At 38.5% G+C, this 12,788-nt stretch overlaps 2 protein-coding genes across 10 annotated transcripts in view; both read right to left on the bottom strand.

Moving 5' to 3' along the window:
• LOC126753432 (ER degradation-enhancing alpha-mannosidase-like protein 3) overlaps window positions 1-12,788 on the bottom strand; it is a 35,904-nt gene that overhangs the window by 13,250 nt on the left and 9,866 nt on the right. For 7 of the 9 annotated variants that reach the window (XM_050464879.1, XM_050464883.1, XM_050464886.1 and 4 more), the window contains 3 exons: window positions 4,493-4,911; window positions 3,548-4,342; window positions 3,230-3,492 (listed from right to left, as the gene is read on the bottom strand). In XM_050464879.1, coding sequence (XP_050320836.1) covers window positions 3,230-3,492; window positions 3,548-4,342; window positions 4,493-4,911 — 1,477 coding nt within the window. The remainder of the gene's footprint in view (window positions 1-3,229; window positions 3,493-3,547; window positions 4,343-4,492; window positions 4,912-12,788) is intronic. The other 2 variants (XM_050464882.1, XM_050464884.1) reach the window with 1 other exon arrangement.
• Window positions 10,132-11,463, bottom strand: LOC126753468 (uncharacterized). The gene is made up of 2 exons (XM_050464972.1): window positions 10,812-11,463; window positions 10,132-10,313 (listed from the first exon to the last, which is right to left on the bottom strand). The coding sequence occupies exons 1-2, from the start codon at window positions 11,461-11,463 to the stop codon at window positions 10,132-10,134; spliced, it is 834 nt and encodes a 277-aa protein (XP_050320929.1).

Here is a 12,788-nt window from a genome sequence, read left to right as displayed (position 1 = left end):
TTTATCTATATATAGAGATCCACAATGTTAATGTACTTAACATATAATACCCACTCTGCTAAGAATGTCAATAAGATATCGTATGTTAAGCTAGGGTATAAATAATGATGTTTCGTTAGACTAAAGCATATTATTAAAAAAAATTACTTTAGCGGTTTGACGCTTCGTCTTAAACTTAAATAAATACTATTAAATAAAATAGTGGTTTGTTACTTTGGCGGGTTTTACTGGCCTTAAATTAAAATATAACTCTGAACGTTGGGTTTCAACCGGGTTAGAGAAAAACATAACTCACACTCACATATGTGGTATAAAATTTACTCGATTATTTTGGTTATACACCGTAAAGGAACGTTTCCTACATCGATACGGGGCATGACATGAATTTGCACTGCCCATAGTAATATGGATTGTGATCTCTCCGTTATTACTCGACCAATCTTAACCCAATACGGTGTATAACATTATCTTGGCATCTTTATTTTACAGTTTCGAATTCGGTTTCCAACCGCGCCTACTTCCCATATAACACAACTGAAAATATCAACAACTTCTATAACCGACTTTTTACCCAAAATATAACTAGTTGCTACAGAGTATAATAGTTTTGTTTACCTAACGGTTGTACGTATCATCTAAAACTAAGCGAGATAGATATAGGGTTATATATACATATATAAATGATCAGGAAAAGTTGAAATCCGTCCGTCCGCCCGTGCAAGCTGTAACTTGAGCAAAAATTGAGGTATGATAAAACTTTGCATGCGGGTTAATTAATACAAAAAAAAAATTACGAGTTCGTAATGGGCGTAATCGGACTACTGCTACGCCTACAAATCGCCATTAGCCGAAAACCTATAAAGAGTAATATCTCAGCACCTAATTAAGATATTAAACTGTAGTGGGTATCGCAAGAGTAAAGGGTACTTGTGGGGAAAAAAATTTTTAAAAAGTGTGCCTGGCCCACCCTCTAATAAGTTTAATACACCCCAATTAAGGAGCATAATGAACTCCTCTCCAAGCAGTTCCTGCTGGGATGTTTCCGCAGAAATAACCCAGCCACCTGCTTGGGGCGGAACCGCCTCCTAGGAACATCAACTACGTCGACGACATCGATCAATACGCCGACCGGACTTCGGACGCAACTAACTTCCGACAGGTACTGACCGCCATTCAAAGTGGAGCTATTAACACCTTCACCGACTCCATTCTAGTGAAAGGCGTTCTTGGAGTCAAATCATCACCCATAGCAGACAAAGAGCTCGAGTTGCCGCGAGAAACGCGAGTGACCCTTGCGCAGCATCCTTCTGGATATTTTAGCAGGTTAAACTCCTGCTAGTCCAGAATAGATCCCGACATATCCAACATACATATGGCCTGCGTGCAATGTATCTCCGGATGACCCTGGTCACCTATTTGCATACCCCACTCATCTAACACCCTTTTCTGTTTAGTCCGGCCGGGTCGAAGCAGCACGTTTCCTGGATGATCCCTATCATCCTAACGGGGATTAGATATACGTTAGAACAACAACCACAACAGTGTGGAAATGGATGAAACCGCTCACTGCCCATATAACGGTACTGTTCAAAACTACTCAAAGCGCAATAAATCATTAACTAATTACGCCAGATACAAATTTTACCTCCGAGATGGTATAAGAGGGCTTTATGGGAGCCGGGGTGAAAATTGGACGATGGGCGTTGCACCACAAAAATTTGGTACGTGACATTTTTCTTATATGTTACAGTGCGAAAATGGACGAAATCGGACAACAACCACGCCTACTTAATAAAAAATTTTGCATTAATAATTAATTTAAAGTATACCACCTTATCACCAAAAATTATCCAAAACCAAACACAAATGTTCAAGCCCCTAGGCACCGAAAATGTGGAGCCCAGTATCTATACTTAACTTTTGACGAAAATATCGGTCAATACATTTTCAATTGCTTACGGAAGGTAGTTAATGTTCGCCCGTAATGTTAGTTTTATCCTGTTGTCGAACGGCAGGCAAGGTTGTGAGCTGGGTTTGAGTTTGAGGTTTGACAACTTTTTTTTCCATTTTTTTTTTATTTTTTTTCTGAACCATCAACATCTCAAGAATATTGTGTTAAAGTTTTAGGTCATTCGGAGAAAAACTAACGAAGTTACAGCAGGTTGAATAACGGTACCTCTAACTACCTGAGCTGAGTGTACAAAACTTTGAATCGATTTTCCCAAATATGTCATTTTTAAAGTCGGTGACCAGCCTACAGAAAAAACTACTGCACCGATCGTTTTGAAATTTTGTACAAATATTCTACATATATGTACATATATAGCTCTCGAATGACGTCGAGTTTTTCCAAAAAATTTAATTTTTCGTCCAAAATCGTCATTTTGGCTTGAAAATGGTACCAAAAATTGAAAAATTAAAAAAAAAACTCGACGTCAATTGAAATATAAACTAACAAACTAAAGAAAGCATTTTAACTTTTTGGTTTCAGATGATCCAGTGATGCTGTAGGCTGGTCACCCCACAACAACTTTTTTTCGAAGTGCCTGCAGAGATCGACGATAAATCCGTTATTCCTCGCTATTTTTGATAAAACTTTTTTTAAGTATCCTTCAAATGTTGTACTTTCATATAATAATAAGTAAAATAAACCTACAGCAATAATTTTTTCTAAAAAAAATTCACGAAAAAAGGTCTTTTTTCGACAAAACAAACCTTAGGATAATTTGGTGAAATAAATTGCTTCCTGCAATCTTTCTGTAAGTTCTTAAGTACGAAAGATAATTCTACCACTACTACTTGTTAATGGACAAACCACTTCTAATGTTTGTCGGCAAGAGTTCGTGAACTGTTTAACAAGGATGTCCAGATTTTCGAACTTCCCATAAACTTTGAGAATGCGATATCGATTTTTCTAATAACACTGAATCTTTGTGTATAATGAGGATGAATCGGATTTGAGAATATCACCTATAATATAAGTGTGATTGGAAGTCATTGACGATTAGTCGAACAATGAATTCGGAATTCTCTCGCAACATTTTAAAAAATAAACACCTTAAGTTATTTTCTTGCCTTAGAGTCTGAAATGTTTGGTTACACCCGGACTTAGCCCTTCCCTATCAAATATATTTTTAAATGTTTAGTATGCTATTAGTTTACTGAGTTATACCTCTCCGCACTCCATAGATTCGGTTAATGTGAAATGATAGTGAAAAAGAAAACTTACGTTATAAAAACTATGAAAGAGGCGCACCTTGCCATCACCTAAGGACACCATTGTTATGCCCATGTCGTAAATAGCCCGCAAATGATCGGCATTACTTGCTTGAAAATCCAAAGCACGTAATCGCTTCCCGATAGGTACCCGGGGACAAGAACCCGTAATAAAATTGCGCAATGGTTTCCGAACTTTTTCTGGAAAAAGCTTATTTGACTTGGGACAAGTTCGCATAAAATCCAGAACGTTATGTTCATCAGTTTGCCTAAAGCCTGTAATTTGTATAACAATTAATATTTATGATGGAAATTTTAATAGTATTATTACTGAAAGTTGTGTTCCCGAGCTGTGCGATAGTTAATGGTAGCAGATGTGCCTCTGTAGTGAAAACAAATTCATCGACATCAACTACTAAATCATGTGGTTCCGAAAATAACAAATACAGATATTTAAATGTTTCTGAGAGTACAAAAGAATCCATGCGATCTTCGTGTTTTCCAGTGCGAACGTCGTTTACAGCCGCATATCCACATGGAACCTTTGCATATTTCTGAAGAGTTTTTAATGCTTTTTTGCCCACTTGAAGGTAATGATGATCACCAGTAGCTCGAAAAAGAAAATATGTTGATTCTATAAACTCGGGCCGAAGGTGGTGTTGTCCCCAGTGAATTTGAAAATCGACAGTAAAAGCTTCTGGTATGAATGTGTGCATTTGCATTACTTGATAAAGCATTTCGTGTGTTTGAACAGCTGGTTTAATGTCTCCAGATAGAACTTGGAGACCAGGCCAGAAAGCAAGTAATGAATCCATGAAGTTGCGTGACTTTGCATGAGGCCTATGCATGAGTACATCCAAAAGCATAGGTCCTTCGCTAACATATTTCATTACTGCATTATAATGACGGTTAAAACGAGCCAAATATTTATCGTCACCAAGTAGAACGTAAGATTTAAATAAGTATTCATAGTATGAATCAATACCGGCTCCTACACCTGAATCTCGACGTACCCAATCTCCCGAATGAATGTTTAGGACGGTTCCCATTAAATCAGAGCCCCTGTGCCGTAGCTTCCAAAGCGCATCCATGGCTTTATGAGCACGTGCTTCAAATACAGGATCACCTGTGTAAAAAATTAGATAAAAAGGAGTAGAAATAAATTTGTAAATTTTGAAATAGCCGAAAAAGTCGACAATTAATAAATTACTCTTGCAATAATAAAAGCAAGGTATGAAAAATAATTAATGACGCTATAGCCATATGACATACATACCAGACAAACGTGATAAAGCCGCGAATTCTAATAAAATAGTTCCAGCGCATGCTGTACATGTTTCACGTGATTTTTTCAGCTGCTCATCTTTAATGCCATGACGCAGATTGACTCGAGCATGTGGTATTCCTGTTGATGTATTAAAAGCTGGGAGTAAGCGATAACCTAGATCACGCGCCATTTCCAACATTTCCCCGCTGTACCATAGCATTATACCACGACTTTTTTGGATGTGCTCCGCCAAAACATGTGCCGAAAGTAAGCCACCCACCATCCGTATATTTGTTTCAAAAACGGAAACTATTATATCGCTATCGAATTGTACATCTTGAATTACTAACCGAACGGCTCGTTCGAATTCATCGAAATCTTCAAGTAATACCAATGTGTCAATGGAATCAACTAGAGTCATTGAAAAACTAAAAGAAAAAATAGAATTAAAATCATTATTGTTGTAATGCACCGTTATCTAAGGTCTTTTGGTGAAGTGTAGCTGGGTATAGTCATCGACCTTTATCTAACAGGAGGCTCAGGGTTACAATAGGATCGACATATAAGACGGATATTAGATAAATTTGCTTAAACTTATATTGGGTTTGTCTGATAGAGTGTAGATATGAACGCATTCTAGCAGCTTTATGGCTGGAAACTAGGTTTATTGTGTATCTATACCTCAAAAGAAGAGACTTCTTGATATAGTCTGGAATGTGGTGTTTTGGCATCATTGTAATGTCGACCTGATTGGTGCCGGGTAACAATGTTGTATTCTTTGTCCTAGTGACGAATTTACTGACATTATATTACTGTGTCTACTCATATATAAGAATCACTTCAGTGTTTGCTTTTGCTTATTAACAATGAAGTGGGGTACTAAAGAAAACCGTATGGTGGTAGTTAATTAACATATACTGATGATTAAAAGTCGCCGTCTTATGCTCCTCGCAATGTTTAAAAAACAAATAAAACGAGAAAATATTTGCAACACAAATTTAATTTTAGCATTCTTCTTGGAACCTACAATTCAATTGAATATATTTGATCCCAAAATATATTATTTTATGATTTGCCTTATTTACAAAAACAACTATACTCTCTTTAAAGTTAATTTTTCTTGTTAACAAAAGTTACCATCACTGCACTCGTCCTTGTCTTTAAGAAAAAATAGGAATCAAATAAAAATAATTTGGCCTCTGAAACTTCTACTATAACTGTAATATGGTTATTTTCAAAATGATCTGCCACAATAAAGACTGTTTGTGAGAAAAGTTTAAAACGCCGCGTTTAAATAAAAAAAATTAGCCAAAAAAGAAAAGAAACGGGGAGCGAAAAATTATCTTGAATGCTTATAAACAGCAAAAAAACTATTCGGAAGTGTTAATTAGTTAAAGGGCCCGAACAACAATTAACGATATTATAAATCGGTTCAAATGACCCAGATTTTGAGAGAAGTGGAAGACCGCCTGCGCTATCAGAACAGGACAAACGGGAAGTAGTAAAGGTAATAAAAAAAAAGCCCAAAACTCTATCATCGAAGATAGCTGCAGTGCTGGATGAAGACCTTGGTACGGCTTCTCACCCTCGCACTTTTTGTAGAGCATTATATAGTGATGTGTACAATGGCAACAACCCCGAGCATACAGCAGAAATTGTTCAATTGTGGGTATTTAAACTCCACTTCAATCCCCCGAATTCAACCTGATCGAACATTTATGAGACCACTTCGACGCGTTCGAGAACTCCACGTTTCATTAAAAGATGGGCTAAAGCCAATACTTCTTGAATAAGGGATGACAATTAATTCAGATGTTACGAAAAAATTAGTTCATTCAATACAGAAACGTTTACAATAAGTTATTAAAAAATTCGTAAACATATGTACATCATAATTAAAACATACATATTATATTTACTTCGCCTATATTGAAGTTATATATATACATACTTATGTATATATGGTGACTTTTGTGAATTATAATTATTAATTTTTTTGTACAATAAGTGAAGTAAAAAAAAATGAAATGAAATGTTGTTTCAGCTGAGAATATGAACTTTTGCATTTTTAATATTTTATGGCCGTAGTCACTCTTCAAACATTGTTTTTATTTTAAACCAGTTCAGCCATAAGGGAATTTCCTTAAGAAAGGAAATTATGTTCAAAGAAATGGTTATATCGACTAAGTGGTCATTTATGATAAAACGTTAGGCACATTTGACCAGGAAATATCCTTTTTATAAGAACAAATATCAGATGTTGTAGTTTGGCCTCTTGTAAACGCCTCTACACCTCTTCACTCCTGGTAAGAAGAGGGTAATACTAGGGGAAAAAATTTACCAGCAATATATTTTAAAGGCGTGGTAAAGCAGTTACACTCAGAGAGCTTTAGATCTTTCATCAAGATTTTGCTTCAGCACACTGACTTAAAAGCAATATTCTTGGTTTCATAGACAATTTCTTCAAGCCCTCCTCCCGTAGTACATATCGCGGTGTGTAGGGGCGAAACAAAAATTGGCTCCAATGCTATTGGCTTAGTTGCCGCAATTCCTTTCACTGTAATATCCGCACACTCATTATTCTTGATGCTTTATTTATGACAACTCTGTTAAGCAGTGCACTCCAGTGGTATTGTTGATTTGATTTCAAGGATGGAGATTGGCTGAAGGACCGCTTCACAGTGATTCGCCTGGATCATTGTAGGCGGACAAAAGTCAATGTAAACAGTCAAATAATTGACAGTACTTTGATTATAACAACCCTTGATATGTCACAATTTTAAGTAAGAATTGCTAATACGCAAAATATAATCTAATACGGTTATCATTCTTATGTTTTCACTATATACAACAAGTTTAATCGAAGATAGAAGCTAATGCATGGCCCAGGCATGATACAACTAGGTGTTATCATTCTTATGTTTTCAACACACTTTAAATAATAAATACAATATAAATAGTGATTTAACAAGGTTTGCAGAGGAAAACACGACTGCTGATGAATGGACTTTAATTTAGATGGTATGTATGTTTATTTTATGCAATTTAATACTTGGTTTGCGTTTAGCTAATACGTTGTACGGGGTTTTGAAAAATCATATAAAAATGTTTCGTGTTCTTTTTATTTTCAAATTTTTAACGTATGCAACTTTTTTTATCCACATATATCCAAGCTAATGTTTGAATATTGTATAACGGCAACCTTAAGCTATACAATGACCTTTGATCGAGTACCACATCTTTCCCCCATAATTTTTAATTATTTTTTTTCCAGATCGAGTTTGCTCTATTTCAAAAATGGAGTTATTTGAAGAATGGCGAAAATGTAAAATAGAGCAAAATTCCCGGTTAGTGCATTATGTTTTCACAAAATTTAGTGCTACAGATGTAACGCCTGATACACAGAAGGATATAAAGTTAAAAATTTCGAGTGTTTCGTCAAATTTTCCAAAAAATGGACTGAAGCAAATATGATGATTGAACGTTTTTTAAACAAAAATCGCAGTTGGTTAGAAGGAGCAGATTTACAATTTCACTACAAATGATAATATTAGGTCTGTTCGTAGAAAAACCCCTTTATTAGTCAGCACGTTTCTCATTAGTTGAAATGTAATGGACTTACAAACAGATTTCTATGCATTTTAACCAATGAAAAACGCGATGATTAGTAAGAGATTTTCTACGAACACACCTATTATTGTTATTATAATTTTCTCTACGTTCAAATAAATGTTATTGTGTGTTCTGATATTTAAAAAAATAATTAAATATATTTTTTACAAAATTCTTTGTTTTCTACACGTAAATCTAAAAAAATATATTAATTTTTCAATGAAACTTAAGATAATTAATCAACACGACCAAAATAATTAAATTTCAAACTAAAATATTTTTGTCCCCCTAGCTTGTATTAAACGATACACTGTGCGCTTGGCTATCCCAGAGAATGAAAATAAGTTCAAGCTAATTTTGTAAATTCACGAATTAATAATTAATTAAAAATTTAAATGAAAACTTTCGCCAAAATATTTAAAAGACAGTATTAGGAAAATATTTTAATCATATTTAAACAAATACGTATCGTTAAACTAATTAGAAATTAAGCGGATAAAGAAATCAACTAATATGATGGCGATGTTTTCAGTAATAGTTTTTTTTTTAAGTGTACAAATATGCAAAATAACGTAACATCATTTTTCACCAATTTCCAGAAGAAGATAAATAGCGTATAAATGGTAGAAAACCGTGCAATTAATGAAACAGTTATTTTCAACACTTAAAATACCGAAATTCAAAATGCCGACACATCAAAATACCGACAAAATTTAAATATGCAGCTAAGTCAAAATACCGACAAATCAAAATGCCGACATGTGGAAAATATTTTATAGTGTCCGTAAATTTACATTGTAAACAGCAAAAGGGAACTCGCCCCCCTTTCTACCGAAGCACAGAAAGAAGAATCTACTGAAGTTGTTGTTTTAACGGTTATCAGTCCCCGTTAGGATGGTAAGGGTTATCTGTGTTGTCATCGACGTCATCTAACGGAGGCCCAGGAAACGTGCTGTTTCGACGGGGTCGGACCAAAGAGAAAAGGGTGTTAGATGAGTGGGGTTTGTAGGGCATGCAAAGAGGTGGTCAGTGTCAAGCGGAGACTCATTGCATGCAGAACATACATTGGGTATGTCTGGGTCAATTCTGGATAGGTAGGAGTTTAACCTGCTACAATATCCAGAACGAAGCTGCGCTAGGGTCACTCGCGTTTCTCGCGGCACTCGAGCTCTTTGCCTACGATAGGTGGTAGTTTGACTTCAAGAATGCCATTCACGGGAAGGGAGTCGGTGAAGGCGTTAATGGCTCCACTGTGAAAGGCGGTCAGTACCTGTGGAAAGTCAGTTGCGTCCGAAGCCCGGTCGGCGTACCGTACGAAGTGGTCGACGTAGTCAAGGAAGGACCTTTTGATGCTCCAAGGAGTTCCGCGCCAAGCAGATGGCTGCAAGGATGATTTCTACGAAAACAACATCATCAAACACTACATCAAAAGGCATCCCGTCGTGGTCCGGAGTACAGTATTCTGGCAGGTCTGGAGTTTCCTCATCTGCGTACCACTGCATCAGGCGACCATATAGGTGTTGCGTAGTTGAGGACCGGCCGGCCGATTGCCTTGTATGTTGCCAACAACGTTTCTTTATCTTTTCCACTTCTGCTGCCGGCTGGCGACTTGAGGATTTTGTTGCGGCTCTGTAACTTGGCAATAATCGCGGTCGTATGGCATGTGAAGAAGCATAGACTATCGAAGGTTACAATTTAAATCTTCGGGTTATTTACAGTCGGAATTTTCACGCCATCGACTGCAATATTAAGTTCAAGTCTATACTCCTTCGTCTAGTTCGTAAAAATGGTCCCTCTGGATTTGGTGGGGGAAAGTGTGAGGTTCCGTGCAGTGAGGAAACGAGAAATGTCAGAGCGGTAGCTGTTTACTTTCGAACACGTCATCGATTCCATTGACCGACGTCAATGTCGTGCAATCATCTGCGTACGAGCTTATGGAAACTCCCTCTGGCTGCGGGAGTTTCGAGATGTAAAAATAAATTAAACAGTAGCGGGGAGAGGACACCTCCCCCTGGTTAATTCTTCTCAGTTTAGATTTAGTTCATAGTCCACCTCTTCAGTCCTGGAGGAAGCGTGGTTTTCTCAATGTCCTGCAGTAGCGTTGTGTGATTGACCGTGTCAAACGCTTTTGACAGGTCCAACGCTACGAGGATCGTTCTTTCGCAGGGTGGTTTCTGGTTGAGGCCACGAACTATCTGGGCGTTTATGACGCTAAGTGCTGTGGTGGTGCTGTGCACTTTTCAGAATCCATGCTGGTGGTTGGCTAGGCTCAGGTGGTGAGTGAAGGTCGGGAGTAACAAGGCCTCAAGTGTCTTCACTACTGGGGAGAGGAGAGTTATCGGTCGATAAGATTCCCCTTTGTTGGCGGGTTTCCCAGGTTTCAGTAGTGGGACCACTCTTCCGACTTTCCACACATCGGGTATTTGAAGAGTGGTCAGCGACAGATTGAGGACCTTGGTGAGATATCCTACTCCCGTCGAGCCTAGATGCTTTAGCATTAGCATGTTGATTCCATCAGGGCCAATGGATTTAGATGATTTAGCTTTTTTGATGGCACCCTGAACATCCTCATCGGTGAAAGTAAGTGGCGCGCCTTCGTTTGGCATTTTGCGCAGCCGTCGGTTAACACATCGTTTAGCTTTGTCTACCGAAGGGTGCAGTGTAAATTGCCGGCTAAAATAGCTCGCGCACTTCTTCGGGTCCGAAGAGGCATGACCATTGAATTGAACTTCAACTCGGTCGTCTTGTCTCTTCGGGTTAGACAGAGCTTTGACAGTAGCCCAAAGCTTACTCACTCCGGTGGAGAGGTTACTGGACTTCAGGTGCTCTATCCATTTCGTCCGCTTATGTTGGTTTACCATTCGCCGAATCTCCAAATTGAGATCCCTCATTCGGGGATCCACGGGATCGGCTTGGCGTAAGGTGTCGCGCTCATTAACTAAAACGGCTGGTTCGGCTGGGAAATCGGGGTGGATTTCCGCTATTCTTCCAGCCGGGATGAAGCGAGCGGTAGCTGCTGCGATCACCTTGCGGAATCGACGTTCGCCAACGCATACGTCCATAGGAATGGGTAGAGCGTTAAAGGTGCTCTCAGTAAAATCTCTGTAGCCGACCCAGTTAGCTTTATTAAAGTTAATGAAGATACGGTTGCCCACAGATACGAAATCGGGAGGTTTGTCGATCGAGATAATTATGGACAGATGGTCTGATGAGAGAGTTAGCATATGTCGCCAGGTTATGCTATTTATCAGACCACCGCTAGCAACAATAATGTCGGGCGAGCTATTACAGGTGCCCATAACTCTGGTGGGGACTTCGTCATTTATTGTGCAGAATGTCGAATCGTCAATCTGTTCCGCCAACTCCATCCCTACGTGGTTAAGTCAGAGTGGGAGCTATGTTGCCTGTCTGAGCTCCTAGGGACCGTAGAGGTCCTCTGTTGGCCACTCGGGGTGAGCGGCGGCGCAGCACGCGAACTATGTGCAGATTGCACAGCCGTAGAGGCTGGTGTCACAGTATTGCGTAGGCAACATGGGGCCACGTAACTCGTGGTCCACTCCCTATGAGTCTTAAGGCCTGAGCAGGTCTTAAGATGGCTCCATCCATTGCATGTATTACACCTGATCGAGGTGGAGTTTAGATGGATCCTTTTAGCGCAAACGCAGCAGAAAAATTCCTCCGGGCCCGGGTTGAACTTAATGCCAGCACGAGTCAGGAGGATACGGAGCAACCTTGCTGCAAGGCATTGCTCCAATGATGACAAACACAAATTAACACTCACCGATCCACGGCGTTAGATCGCCGAAAAAACAGCCCTTGGTCGGATAAATTCCGAGTCAATTCCGGTACGTAGAACCGGCTGTCGTGGGAAAATTCTACTGATTAAGGGTTATCATTCTGAGCGTGTTCGTGGTCGGAAGCCGCAGGGTCTCGAACGTACAACGCCACCTCTCATGAAATACACATAGTATTATTTTGTTTTGAATTACTCAACTAAAGTTCAGAAATTTAACATTTGGTTGGTGGTGTTTCATACTTTGCGATCTAGGAACTATATTAACCATTTTTATACCCTGAACAGGGTATATTAAGTTTGTCACGAAGTTTGTAACACCCAGAAGGAATCGTCGGAGACCCTATAAAGTATACATATAAATGATCAGTATGTCGAGCTGAGTCGATTTAGCCATGTCCGTCTGTCCGTCTGTCTGTATATATACGAACTAGTCTCTCAGTTTTTAAGATATCGTTTTGAAATTTTGCAAACGTCATTTTCTCCTCAAGAAGCTGCTCATTTGTCGGAACGGCTGATATCGGACCACTATAACATATAGCTGCCATACAAACTGAACGATCGGAATCAAATGCTTGTATGGAAAACTTTCACATTTGACAAGATATATTCACGAAATTTGGTATATGTTATTTTCTAAGGCAACAATGTAATCTCCGAAGAAATTGTTCCGATCGGTTAACTATAGCATATAGCTGCCATATAAACTGAGCGATCGGAATCAAGTTCTTGTATGAAAAACTTTCACATTTGACAAGATATATTCACGAAATTTAGTATATGTTATTTTCTAAGGCAATAATGTAATTTCCGAAGAAATTGTTCAGATCGGTTAACTATAGCGTATAGCTGCCATACAAACTGAACGATCGGAATAATTCCCACGACAGCCGGTTCTAC

This window comes from Bactrocera neohumeralis, chromosome 3 (genome assembly GCF_024586455.1).
Source record: "Bactrocera neohumeralis isolate Rockhampton chromosome 3, APGP_CSIRO_Bneo_wtdbg2-racon-allhic-juicebox.fasta_v2, whole genome shotgun sequence".
Taxonomy (NCBI): Eukaryota; Metazoa; Arthropoda; class Insecta; order Diptera; family Tephritidae; genus Bactrocera; species Bactrocera neohumeralis.
The sequence above is the reverse complement of the archived record's forward strand: the minus strand, read 5'-3'. Positions and strand labels throughout refer to the sequence as shown.

Coding starts and splice junctions, on each gene's coding strand:
- LOC126753468 (XM_050464972.1), bottom strand. CDS start 11,463: ATGGAGTTGGCGGAACAGATTGACGATTCGACATTCTGCACAATAAAT. Junction 10,314..10,811: donor AGTTGAAGTTCAATTCAATG/GTCATGCCTCTT, acceptor GCACCACCACAG/CACTTAGCGTCATAAACGCC.